The sequence below is a fragment of the Eretmochelys imbricata genome, chromosome 6, assembly GCF_965152235.1.
Source record: "Eretmochelys imbricata isolate rEreImb1 chromosome 6, rEreImb1.hap1, whole genome shotgun sequence".
Lineage (NCBI taxonomy): Eukaryota > Metazoa > Chordata > Testudines > Cheloniidae > Eretmochelys > Eretmochelys imbricata.
The window spans coordinates 111,066,877-111,091,411 of NC_135577.1; the positions used below are offsets into that span (position 1 = coordinate 111,066,877).

At 42.6% G+C, this 24,535-nt stretch overlaps 2 protein-coding genes across 6 annotated transcripts in view; one reads left to right on the forward strand and one right to left on the reverse strand.

Moving 5' to 3' along the window:
• PPP2R5C (protein phosphatase 2 regulatory subunit B'gamma) overlaps positions 1 to 24,535 on the forward strand; it is a 194,267-nt gene that overhangs the window by 155,322 nt on the left and 14,410 nt on the right. For 3 of the 4 annotated variants that reach the window (XM_077819371.1, XM_077819372.1, XM_077819373.1), the window contains 5 exons: positions 5,340 to 5,510; positions 15,831 to 15,958; positions 18,388 to 18,489; positions 20,855 to 20,927; positions 23,569 to 23,685. In XM_077819371.1, coding sequence (XP_077675497.1) covers positions 5,340 to 5,510; positions 15,831 to 15,958; positions 18,388 to 18,489; positions 20,855 to 20,927; positions 23,569 to 23,685 — 591 coding nt within the window. The remainder of the gene's footprint in view (positions 1 to 5,339; positions 5,511 to 15,830; positions 15,959 to 18,387; positions 18,490 to 20,854; positions 20,928 to 23,568; positions 23,686 to 24,535) is intronic. The other variant, XM_077819374.1, reaches the window with a different exon arrangement.
• Positions 1 to 24,535, reverse strand: part of LOC144266145 (uncharacterized) — a 73,303-nt gene that overhangs the window by 18,878 nt on the left and 29,890 nt on the right. For both annotated transcript variants that reach the window (XM_077819375.1, XM_077819376.1), the window contains exon 2: positions 3,655 to 3,733. In XM_077819375.1, coding sequence (XP_077675501.1) covers positions 3,655 to 3,681 — 27 coding nt within the window. In that variant the 5' untranslated portion in view covers positions 3,682 to 3,733. The remainder of the gene's footprint in view (positions 1 to 3,654; positions 3,734 to 24,535) is intronic.

Genomic DNA, 24,535 nt, shown 5'->3' on the forward strand with positions numbered 1-24,535 from the left:
TCACTGGTATCCCATGCCATTGGGACCCCCACAACTACCTGTCAACCCCTCCTACTGACCATATTGGGGATCATGGGATGAGTAACAACCTTCAGAATCTATCTGATCCACCAGGGAGTTGCTACCTGCCTTCCCTCCAAGGAAGGATCACATTTACCCCCAGATCCAGTTGAAAAGCAGGAGTACTACGCTCCGGTTCCAGCGGTTCCCTGGAACTGGCCGGACTACAATCATCATTTTCAGCTGATGTGGTGACTTTGGCATCTCCCCCTTCCCCCCCAGTGACTTCAGGCAGTTCCAAGACCACCTCCGCAGAGTTGCCAGGAAACTTCAGATTCCAATAGAGGAGATCCAGGATTCCAGCACAAGCTCTTAGACATCCTCCACACCTCTAGACCTATAAGAATAGCCCTCCCTGTAAATGAGGCCATATTGGAGCTCACTAGAACAATGTGGCACACCCTGACCACGTGCACTCCTACCCCGAAAAGGACGGAGAGAGAGGTCAGAATTCTTATTCTCTCATCCAGCTCCCAACTCAGTGGTGGTTCAGGCCACTTCGGAAAGGTCCAGGCAACAACACCCCAGATCTACTCCTGCAGAGGAGGAGGATAAACATGTAAAACTATTGGGGAGGAAGGTTTTCTTGTCCTCCAATTTTCGGTTCACGATAGCCAACTATCAAGCACTATTGGCTAAATATGATTTCCTGAACTATGAGGAATTTTTGAGGAATTTGTTTGAGGAAGTTTGAGGAATTTGCTAAGTTTGAGGAATTTGCCAACAGCCTCCCACAGCAGCATCATTCTCATTTCCAAGCTCTAATGGAGGAAGGAAAAAATGAATAGCCAGAATCACCCTCCAATCTGCACTCAAGGCAGCTGATACTTCCTCAGAGCCATGGCTACCACCATTGTTATGCAAAGGGAGTCCTGGCTCTGTGCCTCAGCGCTCTGCTGGGAGGTCCAGAATACCATTGGGGACCTCCCCTTCAATGAATCTCACCTTTTCAATCAGTACATGGATGAGTCCCTATACACCCTAAAGGACTCTAGGGCTATCCTTTGATCACTGGGTGCATACACACCTTCTCTTAAGAGGAAGTTACATCGCCAATCAACCCCATCAAGGTATAGAGCTCAACGCTTCTACCATCAGAGATGCTACAAACCACTGCATAAAAGGCAGAAGACTGAAAAATCCTGCTTCCATGTTCCTTCCACATTGGCCTCAACATCCCAATCCCACCCCCCAACCCCAGTAATATTTTGATGCGAGCTTGAGAACAGTGGTTCACTGAGCCCAACACCACCTGACTCCAGTACTCCAGGGATCGCCTAGCACTCTTTTTCAGCACCTGGGGTGTGATAATGATGGACACGTGGGTGCTGGCTATACAACTGAGTTTGCAACACTACTTCTTCCGAAACTGCCCTTCCCCAATCCTCTTTGGGGACCGCTCTCATGACAGTATTTTCACTCAGGAGGTGCTCCTTGCTGCTATAAGGAGTTCAGTAGAGCATTTTCCTCCACAGTATTAGGTTACAGGTTTTACTTGACCTGTTTCCTCATATCCAAGAAGAAGGCTGGGTGGAGACCAATCCTTAACCTCCGCCACTTCAACCACTTCATTCACAAATTCAAATTTCAGCCATGTAGGCAGCAATAATTCCATTTTAGAAAAAATGGCATGTGGTCATGGCTTCTGCCCACAGACAACTTCTCAGATTTATGGTGGGCTCTGATCATTTGCAGTACTATCCTTCAGAATAGCTACCACCTCCATAGTCTTTACCAAGGTATTTTCAGTGGTAGCAGCTCACGTCAGATGTCATGGCCTCCTCACTTTCCCATACCTTGACGACTGGCTCCTCACCACCAAATCTCGCCAGAAACCCTATACGTTGACATGTATGATGCTCCACCTCTTTTCCTCACTGGGGAGTCAGTGTAAACATTAAAAAATCTGGTTTTACTCCCATGAAATCTTTGGACTTCATTGGAGCAACCTTGAAGTCTGTCACCACAGGGGCGAACTTGCTCACAGTTTCTAGACCATGAAAGATATCATAGATCACATTGTGAGCAACCCTTGGGTAACAGTCAAAACATGTCTGTCCCTACTTGGCCAGCTGACTTTGTACACAAATGTCACTCCATTTGCAAGACTCCGCCTTTGAGTATGACTACATTCAGTTCACTCCCTAGGCTGTCATTGCATGAATCTCACACTGACAGTTCCTGCCAAGATGCTGTCCTTCCTTGTGATGGACAAATCCTCATCTCACATGCATGGGTGCTCTCTTTCTCCCCTCTTCACTGGCCAAGACAATCATTATGGATGTTTCCCTGCTATGTTGGGGAGCCTATATGGGCAACCACACAGCACAAGGAGCCTGGACATTTTGAGAGTACAGAATGCACATCAGTGTCCTGGAATTATGGGCAGTAAGGAAGGTATGCAAATCCTTTCTTCCATTTGTTCGCTTTCACCACATCCTGATGTCAGACAACATTATGATGGTTTTTTATACCAGCAAGCAAGGGAGCAAGATCTGCCTCCCTGTGTGCAGAAGCAGGCAATCTCTGGAACTGGTGCATCAGCAATCAAATCACCCTGTCTGCAGCCTACCTTCCAGGGACACAGAATGCACTCTCAGATTCCCTCAGCAAACGTTTTGCAATTGACTACAAGTGGGAACTTCACAACATGGTGGTGCATGACATTTTCACGTGTTGGGGAACCCCAGCAAGAGATCTATTCACTTCCCAGGCCAACAAGAAGTGCATCACTTGTTGCTCCAGAGGAGCCATAGGCTGCAACTTCCAGGGTGATGCTCTCCTTTCCTGGTCAGACCAGTTCAACTATGCTTCCCTATGCTGCTGCTTCTGCCACGAGTGCTACACAAGTTCCAGCAGAACAGGGTGACAGTCATCTTGATCACCCCTTTTTGGCCCTGACAGTTTTAGTTCCCTGAGCTCCTAATCCAGTGCAATGGGAGGATTAAACACCCCAATCCACAACCACTCCACCTCAGGGCATGGTATTTGGATGGCCATCATACCTAGAACGTACATGCTCTTCAGCCATGTGAGACGTCATCTTCTCCAATAGCAGAAAGGATTCGACTAGGAAATGTTACCTAGCTAAATGGAAATGCTTCTGGTCCTGGACACAACAAAGAGGCATTCTACCAGAAGCTATGGATATTCCACTCATTCTAGACTAGATCCTATCTTTTGAAGACATCCGGTCTCTCCCTCAGCTCCTTGCAAGTCCGCCTAGTGGCGATCAGTGCATTCCTTCCACCTACTGAAGGCTACTCTATTTTCACACACTCGCTAGCCAGTTGACTCTGGAAAGACCGGATAAGAACTTTCCCACTCCTCAAAAGATTGTGCTCCAATGGGACATGAATCTTGTTCTTTTGGTACTGACCAGGCTCCCCATTAGCTACTTGCCCCATGTTTCTCTTCTCCACAAAGGTCACCTTCCTTGGAGCCATCACATTGGTGAGGAGGGTTAGTGAACTCAGAGCAATGATGGCAGACCCTCCATACACTGTTCCACGAAGATAGTTTCTTTACACCTATACCCCAAATTTATCCCTAAAGTGGTTTTGGAATTTCACCTTAACCAATCTATTCACTTACCTTTATTCTTCCCCATATTGCACACATCTGCAGAAAAATGTAGATTCCACTCTCTCGATGTTCGAGATTGGCCCTTTACCTACAGAGATCAAAACCAGTCAGGAAGTCCCTGAGACTTTGTCAATCACTCTAGCAGAGAGAATCAGTGGGCATGCCATCTCCACCCAGAGAACTTCCAAATGGATATCTGGTTACATTCTACTCTGTCAGCTCTTAAACCGCCCTCCCCCCACAGAGATACGAGCTCACTCCACTAGAGCTCAAGCAACAAATGTAGTGTCTCTTCAGGAGTTATCCCTCCTGGAGCCATGTGGAGCTCCAGCCACATGTTTGCAAGTCCTAGTACAGGACTCAGCTGCTGATGCCTCCTTTGGATTGACGGTTCTCTGTTCAACCCTGCTGTCCACATCCTTGAGCCCTCCTCCTACTTACTTACTGCTTGTCAGTTACCCACAGTGGGATACAATAGGGACCATTACTCAAAGAAGAAGAGGAGGTTACTTACTTGTAACTGGAGGTTCTTCAAGATGTGTGGTCCCTATCTGTATTCCACTACCTGCTGCTCTTGCCCTCTGCTTTGAATCTTGTATGATTTGAACTGGAGAAGTAACTGAAGAGGTGGTCGGTCTGCCTCGCCCTTTATTTCCTTGGTCGGAGGCATGAGGCAAGCCAGGGCGCATGCATGGGCCAGACACTACTTTTAAACTCTCCAACTCTGGGCGCATGGTGCATGTGCGTAACCCATTGTGGTATATAGATGGGGACCACCCATCTCAAAGAACCTCCATTTACATGTAAGTAACTTCCTCTTTTGCCATTTGACTCAGTTCTCAGGCTGGGTCACCTTCAGTCTCACCCATTTCAGGGTAAGCCAGAGTTTTCACCAAGTAGTCCCAGGACCTCACACCAAGTTGGCAGCCCTGGTCCAGGCCTGATGGTCCTTCTGTCACTTTGTGTTTGGGGTCTTCCCTCTAGTCTTTCTGGTAAGGCTGTAGGGGAACTCAGTCCCTCCCTCTGCCCTGGGTTCCACTCCATTTCGAGATGTCCCTCTTCTGGATATCTGTAGAGTGGCAATGTAGGGCTCAGTGCATACCCTGGTACAAGCTTCTACAGCAGATGCATCCTTCATAGCAGAGCTGTTCCAATCTGTGGTACAGCAGGGTTCCTCACACCTTTCTTGTGAGTCACCTCAAGTGGAATACATATTCACTCAAAGAAGAAAGTGTTTGTACAGTAACTGGAGTTCTTCAAGGTGTGTGGTCCCTGCCTTCCCTCCCCTCTGTTCTGGATTGTTATCCTAAGCTTATTTGCAGTAGCGAAGGAATTAGAGAGGCAGTCCAGACCGCCCCTTAAATCCTCAGTTTGGAGCATGAGGAGGACAAGGGTGTAGCCGTGGACAAATAGACACTGCTAGCGAAAAAACTTCTGGTCTCAGGCGCATGGTACACATGTGCATCTTGAGTGGAATATACATAGGGATTAAACATCTCAAAGAACTCCAGTTACTGTACAAGGTAAGTAATCAGACTTCTTATACCTCATTAGTACAGTAACAAACGTACTTGTTTACGATGACAATTCCTGTTAGAAATCCACTTTAGTCCAAAAGTGGAAGTCAAATATTTAAAATGTTGCTATGAAAATTGTGGTGTTAATTTTTTTTCCTGCAAACGTTCTTTTTACAGGTGGTGATGGCACTGCTCAAATACTGGCCAAAGACTCACAGTCCAAAAGAAGTCATGTTTTTAAATGAACTAGAGGAAATTTTAGATGTCATTGAACCATCTGAATTTGTAAAGGTTATGGAGCCTCTGTTCAGACAGCTAGCCAAATGTGTGTCCAGTCCGCACTTCCAGGTCTGTACTTCAAAGAACTCATAAAACCAGATCTTCAGTTTAGGATTTTTACATTGTTAGTGAATTGATCGTTTTAGATATATATGTACTAAACTTTTTTAAAATAACTGATTTTAGTATGTTGAAAATGCTGAAAAAATAGCACATAAGTGCCTAACTTCAGTGAGCCCGTGATAGGGAGCACAGAGGGCCAGGTGACTTAGTGATTGTTGCACCCAACTTCCTGCCCCTTGCCTCTCTGTCAGGGCAGTAGAGGTACCTGTTAATGACCATAAGCTGAGGATCTTCAGCTTTCCACCCACATCGTGGTTTTGGCTCTTGTGGGTATTGTGGCAGGGAAGTTCAGCCTCTCACTGAGACAGCACCATCAAGCCTGAGCTCCTGAGGCTGTGTCCACCTCTGCGATGCTGTCCTGGCAGCAGGGTCAGTGGCCAGCGCAATGGCCTTACTGGAATGCCTGGGGCATGCCTGTTATGTCGATGCCCCTTCTCACCAATCGTCGGTTGCCGCATCAGACAAGCATCAGGCAGCACCGATGGCACCGGGCTTGGTGCACAAAGTGCAAGCAGATGCTGGGGCGGAAGGGCAGGTGCCCACCCGAGACCCCCTTCCACCACGGGGGATGATGCCCCGGGCCCTCCCTCAGTGGTCCTATCCTCCTCATCCTCTCCAGATGAGGCTATGGTGGGGCCCTCTCGCATTAGAGAGGGAGGTTACCAGTGGACTTCCTCAAGGATCGGTTTTGGGACCAATCTTATTTAAACTTTTTATTACTGGCCTCGGCACAAAAAGTGGGAGTGTGCTAATAAAGTTTGCAGATGATACAAAGCTGGGAGGAATTGCCAATTTAGAGAAGGACAGGGATATCATACAGGAGGATCTGGATGACCTTGTAAACTGAAGTAATAGTAATAGGATGAAATTTAATAGTGAGAAGCGTAAGGTCATGCATTTAGGGATTAATAACAAGAATTTTAGTTATAAGCTGGGGACGCATCAATTAGAAGTAAAGGAGGAGGAGAAGGACCTTGGAGTATTGGTTGATCATAGGATGACTATGAGCCGCCAATGTGATGTGGCCGTGAAAAAAGCTAATGTAGTCTTGGGATGCATCAGGAGAGGTATTTCCAGTAGGGATAAGGAGGTTTTAGTACTGTTATACAAGGCACTGGTGAGACCTCACCTGGAATACTGTGTGCAGTTCTGGTCTCCCATGTTTCAGAAGGATGAATTCAAACTGGAACAGGTACAGAGAAGGGCTACTAGGATGATCCGAGGAATGGAAAACTTGTCTTATGAAAGGAGACTCAAGGAGCTTGGCTTGTTTAGCCTAACTAAAAGAAGGTTGAGGGGAGATATCATTGCTCTCTATAAATATATCAGAGGGATAAATACCGGAGAGGGAGAGGAATTATTTAAGCTCAGTACCAATGTGGACACAAGAACAAATGGATATAAACTGGCCACCAGGAAGTTTAGACTTGAAATTAGACAAAGGTTTCTAACCATCAGAGGAGTGAAGTTTTGGAATAGCCTTCCAAGGAAAGCAGTGGGGGCAAAAGATCTATCTGGCTTTAAGGTTAAACTCGATAAGTTTATGGAGGAGATGGTATGATGGGATAACATGGTTTTGGTAATTAAATATTCATGGTAAATAGGCCTAATGGCCTGTGATGGGATGTTAGATGGGATGGGATCTGAGTTACCCAGGAAAGAATTTTCTGTGGTATCTGGCTGATGAATCTTGCCCATATGCTCAGGGTTTAGCTGATGGCCATATTTCGGGTCGGGGAGGAATTTTCCTCCAGGGCAGATTGGAAGAGGCCCTGGAGGTTTTTCGCCTTCCTCTGTAGCATGGGGCATGGGTCACTTGCTAGAGGAATCTCTGCTCCTTGAAGTCTTTATAAACCACGATTTGAGGACTTCAATAGCTCAGACATAGGTGAGAGGTTTTTCGCAGGAGTGGGTGGGTGAAATTCTGTGGCCTGCGTTGTGCAGGAGTTCAGACTAGATGATCATAATGGTCCCTTCTGACCTTAGTAGCTATGAATCTATGAATTAGCCCACTGGACAATTTTAAGGAGCACCAAGCCCTGCTCCAAAGGGTGGCCACTGAGTTAGGCCTAGAGGTGGAAGAGATGGTGGAGCAATCAGACACTTTGTTTAATGCGCTCTCTGCATCTACCCCCGCCTGTGCACGAAGGGATTCTAAAGATCGCCAAAGCCCTCTGGCAAATCCCGTCCTCAATTACACCCACCTCCAAGAGGGCTGAAAAGAAGTATTTCGTCCCAGCCAAGGAGTTCAAATACTTGTACGCTCACCCGCCCCCCAGGGTTGTCGATAGTTTCTGTGGCCAACAAAAAAGACAAGCAAGGGCAATCTAATTCCACCCCCAAAAGAAGGAGGCCAAGAGACTGGAACTTTTCGGAAGGAAAATGTATTTCACAGCCAGTCTCCAGTTCAGAGTTGCAAACCACTAAGCTCTTCCAAGAGAGATAACTTCAACTTATGGGACTCCCTCCATAAATTCAAGGACTCCATGCCCCAGGATGCAGCCCCAAAATTTGGGGCCCTTGTTGAGGAGGGTACTACAGCAGCTTGGTGTTCCCTCCAAATGGCATGGGATGTGGCCAGTTCGGCAGCCAGAGTGGTCGTCTCAGCGCTGGCCATGAGGCATTGTTTCTGGCTTCAGTCTGCAGGCCTGTCCCAGGAGATACAGTCCTTGATCCATGATTTCCCATTTGATGGGATTGGACTCTTTGCAGAACAGATGGATGTGAGGCTGCAAAGACTGAAGTTTCCACACTATGCATCCGATGAAGTGAGCTGTAGCTCTCGAAAGCTTATGCTCAAATAAATTGGTTAGTCTCTAAGGTGCCACAAGTACTCCTTTTCTTTTTGCGAATACAGACTAAAACGGCTGTTACTCTGAAACCACAGATTGAAGGACACTCAGGATCACTGGGGTTACATATGCCTCAGTCTATGTCGAAACAGTTCCAGATGCCCCCTCTACTAAGGCCTTGACAGTCTTGACAAGGGTCTGCAAGGAGAAGGGATAAGGACACAAGTTTTAGTAGTCACCGCCCTTCCTCCTTCCGTTCACCTGCACAACCTGGCCCGGTGAAACATGGGGGCCAGAAGCATGCATTTTGAGGGTGCGCTTCAGAGCGATGCCCCAGTCAGCTTCCTGGATCTGCCTCATCCTTTCCACAGCCACCTTCGTCCCTACCATTAGGCCTGGTCACGGGTTACCTCAGATTGCTGGGTGCTAGAAATTGTATTGCTGGGATATACCCTTCAATTCTCGGCCACCACCACCCCAACCCCCTTCAGGGATGCTTCTCATGAGAAACTCCTTGTTCAGGAGGTAGACAACCTCCTGCAGCTGGGGGCATTGGAGGAGATCCCTTGGGAAATGAGGGGGAAAGAATTCTATTCCTGTTATTTCCTAATCCTGAAGGCAAAAGGGGGCCATTCTGGACTTGTGGCGAATCGACAAATATCTCGAGAAGTTGAAGTGCCACATGGTTTCTCTGGCCTCCATCATCCCCTCCCTGGATCCGGGAGACTGATACGCTGCTCTCAACTTGAAAGACCCTTATTTTCATATTTCCATGTTCCAAGGACACAGAAAATTCCTCCGTTTTATGGTGGTCCAGTGTCACTTCCAATTCACGGTGCTACATTTTGGCCTCTCCTTGGCCCCATGGGTATTTACAAAATGTATGGCCCCAATAGCTTCAGACCTTGCTTTTTTTGAAGAGGTTAGCAACAGGCACACACAAACCTCCAAATGTGTCTCTGAAGTGCTCAGCCCAGGATCCACCAAACAGTTACTGAGCTTTTAGATCTGCTGTACTCACAGGAATAGAGTAGCAGCCGTGTTAGTCCTGTATCCGCAAAAAGATCAGGAGTACTTGTGGCATCTTAGAGACTAACAAATTTATTTGAGCGTAAGCTTTTGTGGGCTACAGTCCACTTCATCAGATGCATAGAATGGAACATAAAGTAAGAAGATATAGATATATATATATTGTGACAGGGTCGGGCCAGATGGCTACAGGGGAGTAATAGAAGGCAGATATATTAGCCCCAGGCTAAGTAGGTCCCTTTTCCCTGGGTAAGGTAACAGGAAGGTTCCAGAACAATCAGGAAGCTTCTGCAGACAATTTAGACAGACAGGCTGATTAGAACACCTGCAGCCAATCAAGAAGCTGCTAGAATCAATTAAGGCAGGCTAATCAGGGCACCTGGGTTTAAAAAGGAGCTCACTTCAGTTTGTGGTGCGCGTGTAAGGAGCTGGGAGCAAGAGGCGCTAGGAGCTGAGAGTGAGAACGCATACTGTTGGAGGACTGAGGAGTACAAGCATTATCAGATACCAGAAGGAAGGTCCTATGGTGAGGATAAAGAAGGTGTTGGGATGAGGCCATGGGGAAGTAGCCCAGGGAGTTGTAGCTGTCGCACAGCTGTTCCAGGAGGCGCTCTAGACAGCTGCATTCCACAGGGCCCTGGGCTGGAACCCAGAGTAGAGGGTGGGCCCGGGATCCCCCAAACCTCCCAACTCCTGGTCAGACACAGGAGGTGTTGACGTGGAGTGTGGGTTCACGAAAACGGCCAAACTGAGGGCTACCGTGAAGCTCCAAGGCAAGTAAATCCGCCAATAAGCGCAAGACCCACAAAGGCAGAGGAGGAACTTTGTCATAATACAAATACACATATATACATACCTACAGAGAAGGTGGAGGTTGCCATACAAACTGTAAGAGGCTAATTAATTAAGATGAGCTATCATCAGCAGGAGAAAAAAACTTTTGCAGTGATGATCAAGATGGCCCATTTAGACAGTTGACAAGAAGGTGTGAGGATACTTAACATAGTGAAATAGATTCAATATGTGTAATGACCCAGCCACTCCCAGTCTCTATTCAAACCCACGTTAATGGTATCTAGTTTGCATATTAATTCAAGCTCAGCAGTTTCTTGTTGGAGACTGGTTTTGAAGCTTTTCTGTTGCAAAATTGCCACCCTTAAATATTTTACTGAGTGGCCAGAGAGATTGAAGTGTTCTCCTACCATTCTATGCATCCGATGAAGTGGGCTGTAGCCCACGAAAGGTTATGCTCTAATAAATTTGTTAGTCTCACAGGAATAGTATGTCCCAGCTCGTAAATTTCACCTCATGATTACCAGCATTCTTAACATACAGCACTTAGATATATCTGTAGTGAAAACAAGAATGAGTTTATCATCAAAGAACAGAGATTCAAGTGATAAAGAGTGAGAATATTGGAGACAAATGGTTACAGGTAAAACAAAATTATAACACCCTTTCTAGAGATTAAATTTAACTAACCAGCTCTTTGAGTGCTTGCTCATGTTCCAAGTTAGGTGTGTGCAGACCCCATCTTCTCTCCCTTTCACTTCAAAGAGGGCAGAGAAGTAGTACTATGTGCCTGCCAAGGGGTACAAATACGTGTACTCTCACCCTCTTCCTCGGTCCATTGTGGTCACAGTGGCCAATGAGAGAGATAGGCAAGACCAGTCAGGTGCTATCCCCCTGCTCCCACCCCTCCCCAAGCAAAAGGACTTAGAGAAACTAGACCTGTTTGGCAGAAAAATGTATTCAACGAGTGGATTACAGCTTCGCATTTCCAACCAACAAGCCTTGCTGCAGACGAATGATTCCTATATTTGGGACTCTACGGCAAAGTTTAAAGATTCACTGCCTCAGGACTCCAGGCAAGAGTTTTCCACCCTGATAGAGGAAGGGAAAACCGTAGCCAGGGCCTCACTCCAAGCAGCTCTAGGTGCAGCTCACACAACAGCCATAACAACAGCTTCCACAATGGTCATGAGGTGATGCTCCTGGCCTTAGTCCTTAGCTCCAGCAACCGGCCTGCTTCTTGGCTCCACTGTCTTTACAGGACCTGTTCAAGAAACTGTGCAGGAGTTACAAGTATAGACAACTGTTCAGTCTACCTCAACTTCCTACCAGGGTCACACAGATCCCAGGAGGCCCAAAACAGAACTTCTGAAGGCACACCCAAGAGCATTATATCAATTACCGCATCGGATTCTGCCCCCCTTTTGTTTTCAGACTGACTCTCCCAGTTCAATCTGGCGAGGTCCCTCATCACCTGAGGCCACTGGATGCTGAGTATGGTGGAGGAAGATTACACCCCGCAGTTTTCTTCCACTACCACCTATCCCCATCCCTCTTTAGGGTCCCTTCTCACAAGCAACTTCTAGCATAAGAGGTCCAAGCCCTCCTGTGAGTAGGGGCTGTGGAAAAGGTGCATCAGAACTTGAGAGGGAAGGGGTTTTACTCCTAATATTTCCTAATCCTGAAGGCCAAAAGGGGTCTTCAACCCATCTTGGACCTGCATTGCCGCAACAGTTATTTCAAGAAACGAAGGTTCCGCATGGTCTCCCTGGCCTCCATTATTCCCTCCCTGGATCCAGGGGACTGGTATGCTGCCCTCAACTTGAAAGATGCCTATTTCCACATTTTCATCTTCTAAGGCCACAGAAGGTTCCTCAGATTTATCGTAAACCAAACTCATTACCAATTCACTGTCCTCCCCTTTGGTCTGTCAGCAGCCTCTCAGGTTTTTACAGAATGATGGTGGTAGTGGCCTTCCTCAGAAGGCAAGGTGTCCGAGTCTACCTGTACCTCGACAACTGGCTGATCGAGGGCCGTTCAGAGGCTCAACTGAAGAACAGTATCAGCCTGGTCCAAGCCACCTTCCGTGCACTGGGCCCATTGTTAAATGAGCAAAAGTCGACTCTCATTCCCATCCAGAGAATAGAGTTTATCAGAGCAGTATTAGACTCAACCCAGGCCAGAGCCTTCCTTGCAGAGGCTCAGTTCCAGACCATATGGGCTCTGATATCCAAGGTTAAGGCCCACCCCATCATGACACCCCTGTTTTTCCTCAAACTTTCGGGACACATGGCTGTGTGCACTTACATGGTACAGCACGCAAGGCCACACCTCAGACCCCTGCATGCTTGGTTGGCCCAGTGTAATCACCAAACGGACACCACTTGGACTCAGTGCTTACAGTTCCCACCCCAGTCCTTGCCTCCCTTGACTGGTGAAGGATCCCCAGTAGATGGCTGCAGGCCTTTCCTTTGTCACAAACCCCTCCCCCGAAGCCTTCAGTATCTTTCATTTCAGATGCATCCGATCTAGGTTGGGGAGCTTGCCTCAAGCACATCAGGACTCAGGGCCTGTGGTCCCTGGAAGAACTCTCCCTACACATAAATGTCAGGGAGCTCAGAGTGGTCTGCTTAGCTTGCCAAGTGTTCGTTCCCCAGATCACTGGCAAAGCTGTGCGAGTGTTTATGGACAACATGGCAGCCATGTTTTACATCAACAGAGAGGGAGGAGCATGCTCCTTTACCCTGTGCTAGGAGGCCATTGGTCTGTGGGACTTCTGTATGAAACACTCAGTTCACCTCAAGGTTTCCCATTTTCCAGGAGTCTGGAATACCCTAACAGATCACATCAGCAGGTGTTTCTCCTCTCATCGTGAGTGGTCCCTTCAGCCAGAGGTGATGAGATCCATCTTCCAGAGGTGGGGGTCTCCCCAGGTACACTTGTTTGCAACCAGGCAGAATAAAAAATGTCAGCAGTTTTTCTCATTACTGATCGCAGTCCAGGCTCTCCGATGCCTTCCTGCTTCTATGGACAGAGATCCTATTCTATGTGTTTTCTCCAGTTCTAGTACCCAAGGTCCTTCTGAAAGTCAAGCGAGAAAAGGTAAGGGTTATCCTTATAGCTCCTGTGTGGCTGCGACAACATTGGTTCAGCATGCTGCTGGACATGTCAGTAGCACCGCCACTGTTGCTCCCACCCCGCCTGGATCTGATCTCGCAAGACCATGGCCGTTTACTCCACCCGAACCTCAGGGCCCTTCACCTGACCGTGTGGATGCTCCATGAACCTGTTCAGAGCAAGTTCACCAGATCTTACTAGGTACCGTCCACTAGAGCTACTTACCCAGCCAAATGGAAGGACTTCTTGGTGTGGTCTTCTCAACAAGGTCTCTCACTGACTCAGTCATCCCTCCAGCTGTGCTGGAATACCTGCTCCATCTTAAGCAACAGGGTCTGGCCCTCACATCTATCAAGGTACATCTAGTGGCAATCTGTCTTCCACCCTTCGGTGGATGGTAGATCGGTGGTCTTGCATGATATGTCCATTCACTTCCTTAAAGGGGTAGAGAGACTTTACCCTCAAATTTGTGAACCAGTTCTACTGTGGGTTTTAACCTGGTCCTATCCAGACTCACTGGCCCTTCCTTTGAGCTGCTAGCATCATGCCCTCTGTTGTATTTCTCTGGAAGGTCGCCTTCCTGGTGGCAATTACCTCAGCCAGGAGGGTCTCAGAAATTAGGGTCCTTACCTCAGAAACACTTTATGCAATGTTCTTTAAGGACAAGGTTCAACTGCACCCCACCCAGCTCCTTCCAAAGGTGGTCTTGCAGCTTCATAATAACCATACTATTTTCCTGCCAGTTTTCTTCCCAAAACTACACAGGAATGCAGGGAGCGGCATTAGAAGTGCCCTGGCCTTGTACATTGGGAGGAGCAAGCCGTTCAGTAAATTCACACAGCTCTTCTTGGCAGTAGCAGACAGGATGAATGGCCTACCGGTTTCAGCCCGGAGAATCTCATCCTGGATCACCTCCTGTATTCATACATGCTACGAGCAGGCAGGTGTACCACCTCCTGCCATCTTGACCACCTATTTGACCAGAGCTCAAGCTTCATCAGTGGCATTTCTGGCCCAGGTCCCAATCTGAGGCATCTGCAGGGCTGCCACATGGTCGTCATTGCATACCTTCCCTTCCCACTACGGCATCCCCACAGCAGGCTAGAGAGAATGCCAAGTTCAGAAGAGCAGTGCTACAATCTGCATGTCCATGTACTCTGAGCCCAGCTCCTTGGGTACCACTTATGAGTCACCTAACATGGAATACACATGAGCAAGCACTTGAAGAAAAAAAGAACAGTAACTAACCTTTCCGTATCTGTTGTTTTTCAAGATGTGTTGCTCATGTCTATTCCATGACCCACCCTCCTGCCACTCTTTCAGAGTTCTCTGGCAAGAAGGATCGTGGTGCACCAGAGGGCGCTAGAGCCAGCCCTATGGATACCACTGAGAGAAAAATCTCTGGCAACTCTGCACATGACATGCACACCATAACATGAATGGACATGAGCAACACATCTTGAAGAACAACAGTTACAGAAAGATTAGCAACCGTGTTTTCTTCTGACTAGAGAAATTTATCTCAACCAACATTCTTCCCAGCATTTTCAGGCAAGCCTGCCTGAGATCCCTTTTTCATGAAGCAAATCCAACTGTCAGTTTCCTTCCCTGGAGAAGGATTTCAGGGTGCCTCTCTGCTCTCCCAAATACATAAGAGCATATCTCTGATGTTCACCTGAAATACGGTTACCCCTGCTATTTATTTCCTCCTGTTAATTTCCTTCTCAAATCTCTGTCAGCTCTTCATCAACATTTGACTTAGAATGCTAATAAATTTCTACTGTATGACATACTATACACAGTGATCCACCATGGAGACACGTGTCTCCCACTCCCTGCCTGTAGAAGTTTGTCTCCAGATGCACAGCTTTTGAGTGACCTGTCTTAACTCTCAGAGAACGTAATTTTTAGAATATATACGTAACTCTTCATGTGTGTTCTGTGTACACAGTTCACAATGATTGATTACTAGTATGACACAAGCTTTCATTAGACACCTGACATGATATTCTTTAGTGAACCCATGGGATCCTTGTATCCCTATGTACCTCTGTGCCTTCTGCGAGTTGGCTTCAAGAGATCCTTGGATCACAGCAGTTCTTAAGTTTCTTAGCTGTGCTGCAGTGCAACTGTAGAAGTACCAAATTGGCACCCACTTTCTTGATTAAGAACCTTTTTTTAAATGCAAGGAATGTGTCACTGCCTACATGACACCAACAGGTCACAGGGGTTCTATTTAAATTGTGAATGTGCTGCATCATAGATAAAATGGAGGGCACAGGACACATGTTTCTTAAGAATGATTTGTAGCCATATGTTTGTAAAATACACAGTTCTGACCCAGATTAAAAAGTAAATCATAACTTTGAATTTCTTGATGGTAATTTTAAAATATTTTGATACTTAATATTTGGTATCCTCTATTCTCTCCGAGCCATTTTATTTCCTAATTTCAGTTCTGTTTAGCAAACTTTATGGTATGTAAATGCTAACTGGAAGGCAGATAAAGTAGTGTGCTTACCTTCATGTCTTTCAGGTGGCAGAACGAGCACTATACTACTGGAATAATGAGTACATTATGAGTTTAATCAGTGACAATGCAGCAAAGATTTTGCCCATCATGTTTCCATCATTGTACCGAAATTCAAAGACACATTGGAACAAGTAAGAGATTCTTGTACAAATAATATATTGGTTATTATATTTAAAGGATTTTCTAAATTTTGGTAATGTTACTTATCTAACAGTATTGAACTTTCATTTCAAACAATTAGGGTTAAAATGCCCTGTGTTTGTGAATTATCTGTTGTAGCTACAGTATAATCATACATAGTGACAATATTTCTTCCCAAGACCTTAACAATGTGAAAGGAAATTAGTGAGGGCAAATGTCATGTCACTGTCAGAGAGCCCAGGAAATGCATTTGAGAGGGTGGGCTCTTTCCTGTAAAAATATGTTTTAGTGCAGCTTTTCTCCTATACCATATTTTATTTTGGTTTATTTATATTGAGTAAATTAAATATGTATTGCATAGTAGCTTAGTGGTTACTAAAGACAAATTTTGATGGTTGATCTCTAAACTTTGTTGACCCACATTTTTCCATTGATAATCATTTGACTATATCCATATTAAAATCATCTTATTCTTTCTTTTTTCTTCTTCCCTTTCTCTGCATTTGTTGCCTGTTTACTTTCTCTATCTACATATTTCCTTTGTTTTTCCCTTTCCATCCACACAATAGTATAATACTCAAGCATGAAAGTACTCCTAGTCAGGCCCATTTTGAAGCTGCTCCAGCTGCAAAACAATTTTGTTTGAGCTAGTGTGCAAGAGCTGGTAGTGTGGTTGTTCCATAGCTCATTGCTGTGGAGTGAGGACTATTGATTGGTTGGCCTACAGTAATGCCTGATGAATCTCCCAGTAACTTCAGTGAAAGGTATACTGAGGGAAGTGTGTGCAATAACTGGATACAGGTAATTCATTGATATACTGATTTAAAAAATATAATATGGATTACTTTTAAAAGAAAAACTGTAATCCTAAAAAAAGATTCAAGTTGTGAATAAAAAATATGGGTTACTTCCAGTTGTTTTTCTCACTTTTTATGGCCATCCATTCATTCTGTCCTGAGCATGAGTGAAGTCATGAAATCCATTACACCCCCATGCTCACCGTGTAACCAACATGAATGATGCAAATTAACGATGTAACTGATTTCTTTTCTGATCTGGTGATCAGTAACTTATAATAGATTACTTCTATAGAGTAAACTTTTACTTCCCTGGCAATGTGCACTATATAATGCAGGTGAAGATTTGTTGTTGTTTCTAATCTGTTTGTTTATATACTCCCAGAGGAATTTTGCATACAATATTTTAAAATTCTGCATATTTTTTATTTGTCAAAATAACACAATAATATAATCAGTCCAGTTTCAATTATTTTTGATAATTTATTTCAAAATACTTGTCAACAAGTATGTCAACCATACAGACAACAGCAAAAAATATTTCCCCAGGAGTAGAGAGTTAAAGAAACCCCTTGGACAACCAAGTTCCAGTGGGGGGGCACTATGTGGGGCCCACAGAGCCCAGACACCTGCATTCTCATCGCCCCAGAACCCAGCTGTGGGGAACCCCCCCCCGACCCAGACACCAGCACCCCCCCTCCCGCCAGAGCTCAGATACAGGGCACCCCCCGGCGCAGACACCACCATGCCCCTCCCCCACAGATCCCAGCCATGAGGCACCCCCCCATCCCAGACACCAGCACCCTTTACTCCCCGCAGCTTCTTTACTGTCCTGCCAGGGGATGTTGTGTGGTGCAGCCCTGCCCTTCCTCACCCTTTGCCAGGAGAATGAGGATCAAGCAGAGCATGCAGTCTCTAGCCAGCCAGGCTGGGTGCTCTGCTCACTGCAAGCTGGGCTCTACAGAGTCCAGCGGCCCCTAGTGGCGGACAGCAGCTCTGCAGCCCAATTCTGCGGGGGGGACAGGGAATTCTGCAAAATTCTGCATTGCACAGTGGCGCAGAATTCCCCTAGTTTTAAGGAGCCCTATTATTGTGTTTCAGTATTTTATATATTTCTGCCATATGTGTATAGATGTGGTTATGCTTTCAGAATAATTTTTACAGTATGCAGACTCCTCTATATCAGTATAGAAATATTTATAGAATTTCAGTCAGTTGACAGTATAATTGTATCATCTGCTGAGGTCTATACTACTGTTTTAATTTTTTTCTAATAATTCAATTTTGATTAAAATTGTATCAACTTTTAAATTTCTAAAGCAACCGTATATTGATGCACAATATCATATAAAGGAGAATTAGAACCTCTGAAGAACATTTTTCATTAACAAGTGGCAAATACTGCTGTAGAGTAAGTAAACTGTATTTGAAGCTGCTTAAAACATTTAATGATTTAGAATTTCTATTAGCCATACTGTAGCTAAAATGAAACTTCCATTAACTAGTTTTGTCTTCATGTATTCTAAAATAATGTAATTTTCTAGTTGTGTAAGTTATTGGCTACAGTTGACCAGAGCAAAATTTAAAGTACTGAGAGTTTCAAACCGAAGTTTTACTTATAGGACAATACATGGCTTGATATACAATGCTCTGAAACTCTTCATGGAGATGAACCAAAAACTGTTTGACGACTGCACACAACAATTTAAAGCAGAAAAACTGAAGTAAGTTTCATATTAACATTTCAGTTTATTCTACAATAACCTGTTCAGAGAATTTTCATTGTTTACTTTGAAAAGCTACTCTCGCTTTTTTAAAAAAAAGTTATGCCCATTTTATTCAGCACAAAAATCTGAAAATTCAGATGGTGAGATTCTTTTTTCTTCTCAGCATGCATGAACCGTGAAATGTTTAAAATAGTAGTTCTAACCTAATACTGTTGCTGGCAGCCATCTTTCTGCAATATCATTGTTGTGAGACTGGTGGTGTCAAAGTCCAATGGAAGAGAACGCTAACTAATTTACATCCTGTTTTTATTTTAGATGCATTATCTGCCATCTGTCCCCCACATACCAACCCCAGTACTTTTCAGAGTCCTCCAGCATTGTTTTGTAGAGTGTGTGCATGTGCATATATGTACAGGGCATTATTGTATTTTGTCATAAATGCAATATGTTTGTATTAATGCTATGTGGTAGCATATTCCTCACTGCCATCTGTAAAGCGAAGTATTTAATTTTGCTTAATTTCATCTTTAACCTAGGTACAAATTTAAAAGGAAAATGCAAGAGATTCCTTTATTTGATAGACTGAGCAGCACTGGGAACTTATTTCATAAATTGTTGATAAATAGGAAAGAAGTATAGTATGGTCAGGTAAACAGAGCAGGGGATTGGAAGCTTGAACTTTTCTGGTTTTTATTCCCAAATGTGCAACTGACTTGTATGGTCTTCAAGTCACTTAATTTCTCTGTGCTTCCACTTCCCCGTGGGCGTAATAAGTCTATGCATGTTCACAGGGATGGTTTGAGGCATAAATAATTGCTTGTAAAGTGTTTCAGATCCTGATTAAAAGAACTATAGAAATGAAAACTATTGGTGGTTCTGTTTCAGCATAGTAATATTTGGGGGTTTGAGCAGATATTGGTTAGAATCATGTTTTCAGTTTCAAAGTGAAATGATTGTGATTTCTTCCTGTAGCAGTCCTTAAGGGCTTAGCAACACATAGTTTTGTACTGCTTTAACTATATTTGTTTGAAATCAATGCAATCCCTCCTCCCCACCCCCGCAACTAGTGCCTCAGTTATACTACAGTATAGGTGCTTATGCTGGTATATAGGTTATTCCTGTAAATTTAAGTGAAAGTGAGCTAGAACATGTAGCATGAGACAAATTTTAAAAGTATTCTGGCAAAAGGATAAAAGAAGTGTATCTTTTTTGCTTCTTTCTATGATGTATAAAGAGGACTGAGGTTTTGGTGTACTATTTTTCTAGTAAAAACAATTCTACGTATTTTTATATTAGAAAATAAAGTCTTTATTCTATTTTTTCCTGAGTGCAGCAGAGTCCAGACAAGAAACTGAATCCTGAGCAACTGAAAGAGTGATTTTTGCTCATGAATTAAAATTCATTTGAGGAGGGAGGTGTTGATTTAACACAACCACTTGAGAGGACACACTCTTAAATATTTAGAACTCCTACTCTACCATCTGACGGCTGAGAGAGCTCTCACTGCAGTGTTGAAACTCTGGCCCCACTAAAGTCAATTGAAGTGTTGCCATTGACTTCAGTAGAGCTGGGATTTCACACCAATTCCCTGGCCAAGGAGTTAGTCAGCTAAAAAGAAGAATAAGAGTTAATCCTGATTTTTCTGAGGTGGAGAAGAAGCTGGAAAAAAAAATTTCCCTTTCTTTTCAATGGTCATTTTGCCCTTTTTTACTCCACAAGGAAGCCATAAGGGCACAACCTCATTCCCTTCCCCATATGCTTTGCAAATCACCTTTGAATGTACATCTCTTAAACAAGTTTAGACAATAACTAGACACTTTCCCTTGATTTGTTTTCCTCAAGTATTTCTCTATTAATGAAGCATTATTCAGTTTCAAAATAGTTTTTTATCTATGTGGTTATTATTTTACTTACATTTAAATAAACTACAGTCAGGACAGTGGAAATAAACAATGCCCTTTACTGTTAATTTTAAAGTGAGAATCCAAAAGTATTTCAGACTATACACCAGTCTAAATGCAGAAGATTTTTGTTGTATTATTTATTTTTTAGCAACATACATCTATCAAAGGCAAACAGATTGTACACAAAGTGAGAATGCCAGTTGGTTTATTGTAATAAAGTGTCCTTATTTTCTTGAGGAAAATTGTCATTCTTTTGTTTTAATATTGCCCTGGAATAACAACTAGCAGTATGGTATGGTTTAGATATGTATATGGAGAAGCTGTCTATCAAAAATTGGTATTTTGGACTGTGTGAAGATGCATCTAAACAGGTGAAATAACCAATTATTCACTATTCTGTTTAAGAATAGTATGTGAGTTGTATCTGTTACCTCTGTTTTTAAATTTTATTTTTGCAGAGAGAAGCTAAAATCGAAGGAAAGAGAAGAAGCATGGGTTAAAATAGAAAATCTAGCCAAATCAAATCCCCAGGTATTTAGAAAAGATTAACATATTCATGTTAAAAATTCTAGGTTTTTGTTAAATATCAGTGGGATAACAGATATGTGACTGATCCTGGAAATAAAACAGTTTCACTAATACTGTATATGAAAAATCTGCAATAAAAATGCTTTTAAAATTTGTAACCTTTCTCTTGTGCAAGTACTTATTTTGCAAACAAGGGTTTCAGACAAGATTGATCTGAAGTACCTTTTCCTTTCTTCCTTTGTAAGACATATCTATAGAATTGTGGTCTGAAAAGTGATTGTTCAGAATTGCATAAACAGAGATTATAATATTGGTTTCTTTTGAAAAACTTCAGTGTAAACAAAAGCCTAAATTAGAAGAAGGATGTTGGGAATTGGAGTGTTTTCTACTAAAAGTAGAACTTCTGTCTAGCTGGGACTTGTGACCTGTCAGATTTTTTTACTCTGCTGTGCCAAATGAATTAAAGTAATGGTGCATGACCCTATCTGTTATATCCACCTGGCGCCTGGATTGTGTAGTCAACCGTTGTGGGTGAACATGCACATCAAAACCAGCTCCCAGCTAAAAGGAAAACCATCTTGTTCTTAAGTAAATACAGGTTCTATAACCAGTTACAAGTGCAGGTTTTTCTGAAAAAACAAAAACTTTTAGAGTGAACAAGCTATTCTGATCTATTCTTGTTCTATTGCTTTGTGGTGTGTTCCTATGCTGCTATTTGTTCCTTTAAGTGTCAAATTTCTGGATTTCAATCATGTCAAGGTTTGCTACTGGCAAAAAAGGAAACCTTTACCTATAAACTTCTTATCAACCCAAAAGGTTCCTGGCTGAGTACAACTGTTGGGGGGTCCAACGGTTGCATTGGTGTGATCTTGGTATCAGTTTAATGAATAGTAAAGAATGCAGCTATATTTTTCTAACCAAAAGACGTTTTAGAAATATTTTCTCACTGACTTTTCTGGGAGGTTACGGGGGAATCCTTTCCAAAGTGGTCATAGAAAATATTTAATAATTAAAATTGGACAGTTTATCAGTAGGTCAACTGAGTGAGCTTAAGTGCATTGTAACTTTATAAAGAACCATGTACATGAAAGCAGAGAAATTTAAAACTTTGTGCAACAAAACACTCTATTTAGATAAACAGATACATTTTTGAATGTACTTTTTGATTAGTGCCATAGACAAATTTGATTAATCTTTGCCAGTAATTTTAACCTTACTAAAAAGGCACCATACAAAAGTGTTGAATGAAGAGTACATGCTTGTTCAAAATATGTTCATACTTATTCTCACAAAAGATAAACAATTGTGCCTTGCTAAAAAAAACTGTTGTGACTTATTCAGACTGATCTAGTAAAATAATGTAATTGTACAAACGTGAACCTTTTTCTATTGTTCAAAAATCATTCTGTGTAACTATGTATCTTTTCTAAAACTGATTAGCATAACCTATGTATACAATACTTTACATAGTCTGCTTGAATAACCAAATAAATATAACCAGCACGTTAAATTTAAAAACACAAATTAATTTTGACACTTAAGCCCTCAGCCACATGAAGAATCTATATATAGCATATCGGTGCATGCTCTTAGTGCTTTTTTTTGACAGATGACCAAAATTTCTTTCAGAATTTATATCTAGTTATCTGTCTTCTAGTATTTGTTTTTATATTCCTAATTTTTTAATTTATACTTATTGTAGAAGGGTATTCCTAATTCTGCCCCTTATGTAAAAATAAAGTGTAAGGTATTTTAATTATAATTATAGTGACTTAAAATAATTAACTTTTTGTACTTAATTTTTTTCATTTTTCTGCTTTGTATCATGTGAAATCAGATTCGTCTATTAAGTTACCATTACATTCAGTTACTAAAATAATTGTGGAAAAATCTTAATGGGTTTTAAAATGGTGTGTGTGTATATGTGATACACAGCAGTTTTTTCTTTGTTGGTCTTAACAGTACTAATAGATCATTTGATTTAAGATAAAAATTGTAATTGTCAGGATCTCTGCAAACTAGTGCTCTATGTTAAAGTTTAGGTTCTGTAAAGTTTAATTTGACAGGTCTTTTTATTCAGCAAAGGTACTGTATGTTCCTGTTTTATATTTCCAAAAGAGAAGTACTTATACTTTTCATTGTATTGTGAAAGCACACCATCGGAAAACATAGTCTTTTTGAATATTGAGTTTTGTCTTTACAAATACAAACTTGCTCCTGCAACCAAGACCATTACGTATTTCTGTTGTTGTATTGATCAGAAAATGTTTGACAGTGTCTCTAATACAATTTATATTAAATATTTAGCAGAATAGAGATCGAGCATTGGCAATTTAGAATTTTATTCTTCCACCTTTAAAACTCAGATTGAGACATGTTCCTGGTATAATTTTGCTCCTTTTACTATAATTGTATATTTAAATATTGTATTTCTGCCAGAACCAAAGTAATGGAGACTCAGTTTTTATCTTTCCATTGTACTTAGTTCTGGGAGCATAAATAATTTAAGTCTTGATGCATTAAAATAAATTATACAGAAGCTAGTCTAAAATTAAGTCCTACCAATTAAATGCTCTGATTTACTCTTAATATCCAGTTATCATTGCTAACAATGATTATATTTTAACAATTTGCATTTTATTAGTACCCAACATGTAGTGACACCAGTGTGCTGAACAGTCCTGTTGCAATGGAAACAGATGGGCCTTTAATTGAAGATTTACAGATGCTGAAAAAGACAGTGAAAGAGGAGGCGTGTCAGGTAAAACTATATGAAAAAATTAAACTTGTTCTCTTAATTTATAAATCTGTAAATAGTAATCATTCATACTAAAGATAGCAGTTACCTTTTCTAAAAACAGCAGTACCCATTAACCCTAGAAATCATCTTGAGTAGTATTTTCATAATTTTTTAACTATGGTATCCTGCAATAATCAATGTTGTCAAAGACGTTACTTTAAAACAAAAAACTGGTAGCCAGAAATAAACATTCTAGCTGTAATGCCCGCTTACAACTGTATGTTTTGTGATTTCTTCTACAAAAACATTTTTATTTCTGTTCATGTCATAGTGTGGACAATGAGTATAAAGATGGCTAGGGTGTGTCAAGTTCTTTTCTCTATACCTTAGTTTTTTTGCATGAAGGAGAGGTTGTAAGAAATATAGTCAGACTTAGTCATTACCAAAGTACCTTTCATCCAAAGTATTATCCTTCTTCTATAAAGTACACTCCCTTAAATTTGTTCATATCTTTTGCTTCTGTTGCCACCTCTTACGTTGGCAGTCTGGCTATCCACTTGTGTCCCATTTCACATTTTTGCAGAAAATTGTTTCAGGGTAACTGGCAGTTTCTCGATTCCTCAGTCTGCCTATAAATGTAGATATGGGATAGAAATTGCTCTAGTTGTGATATCCTACCTGGATCGATCGGTCTTCAGCTGTCATTAAGACTGCGCCGATCACAACACGTCCACCATTCTTCTCGCACTCTTGCCTTTCTTCTCCATGTTGGTCCAAAATGTTTAACAATGTCATCTTCCCATCTTCTTGGAGGCTGACCGGGTGGTCTTTTCTGTTCTCACGGGTACCACTCAGCAATGATTGCAGTCCA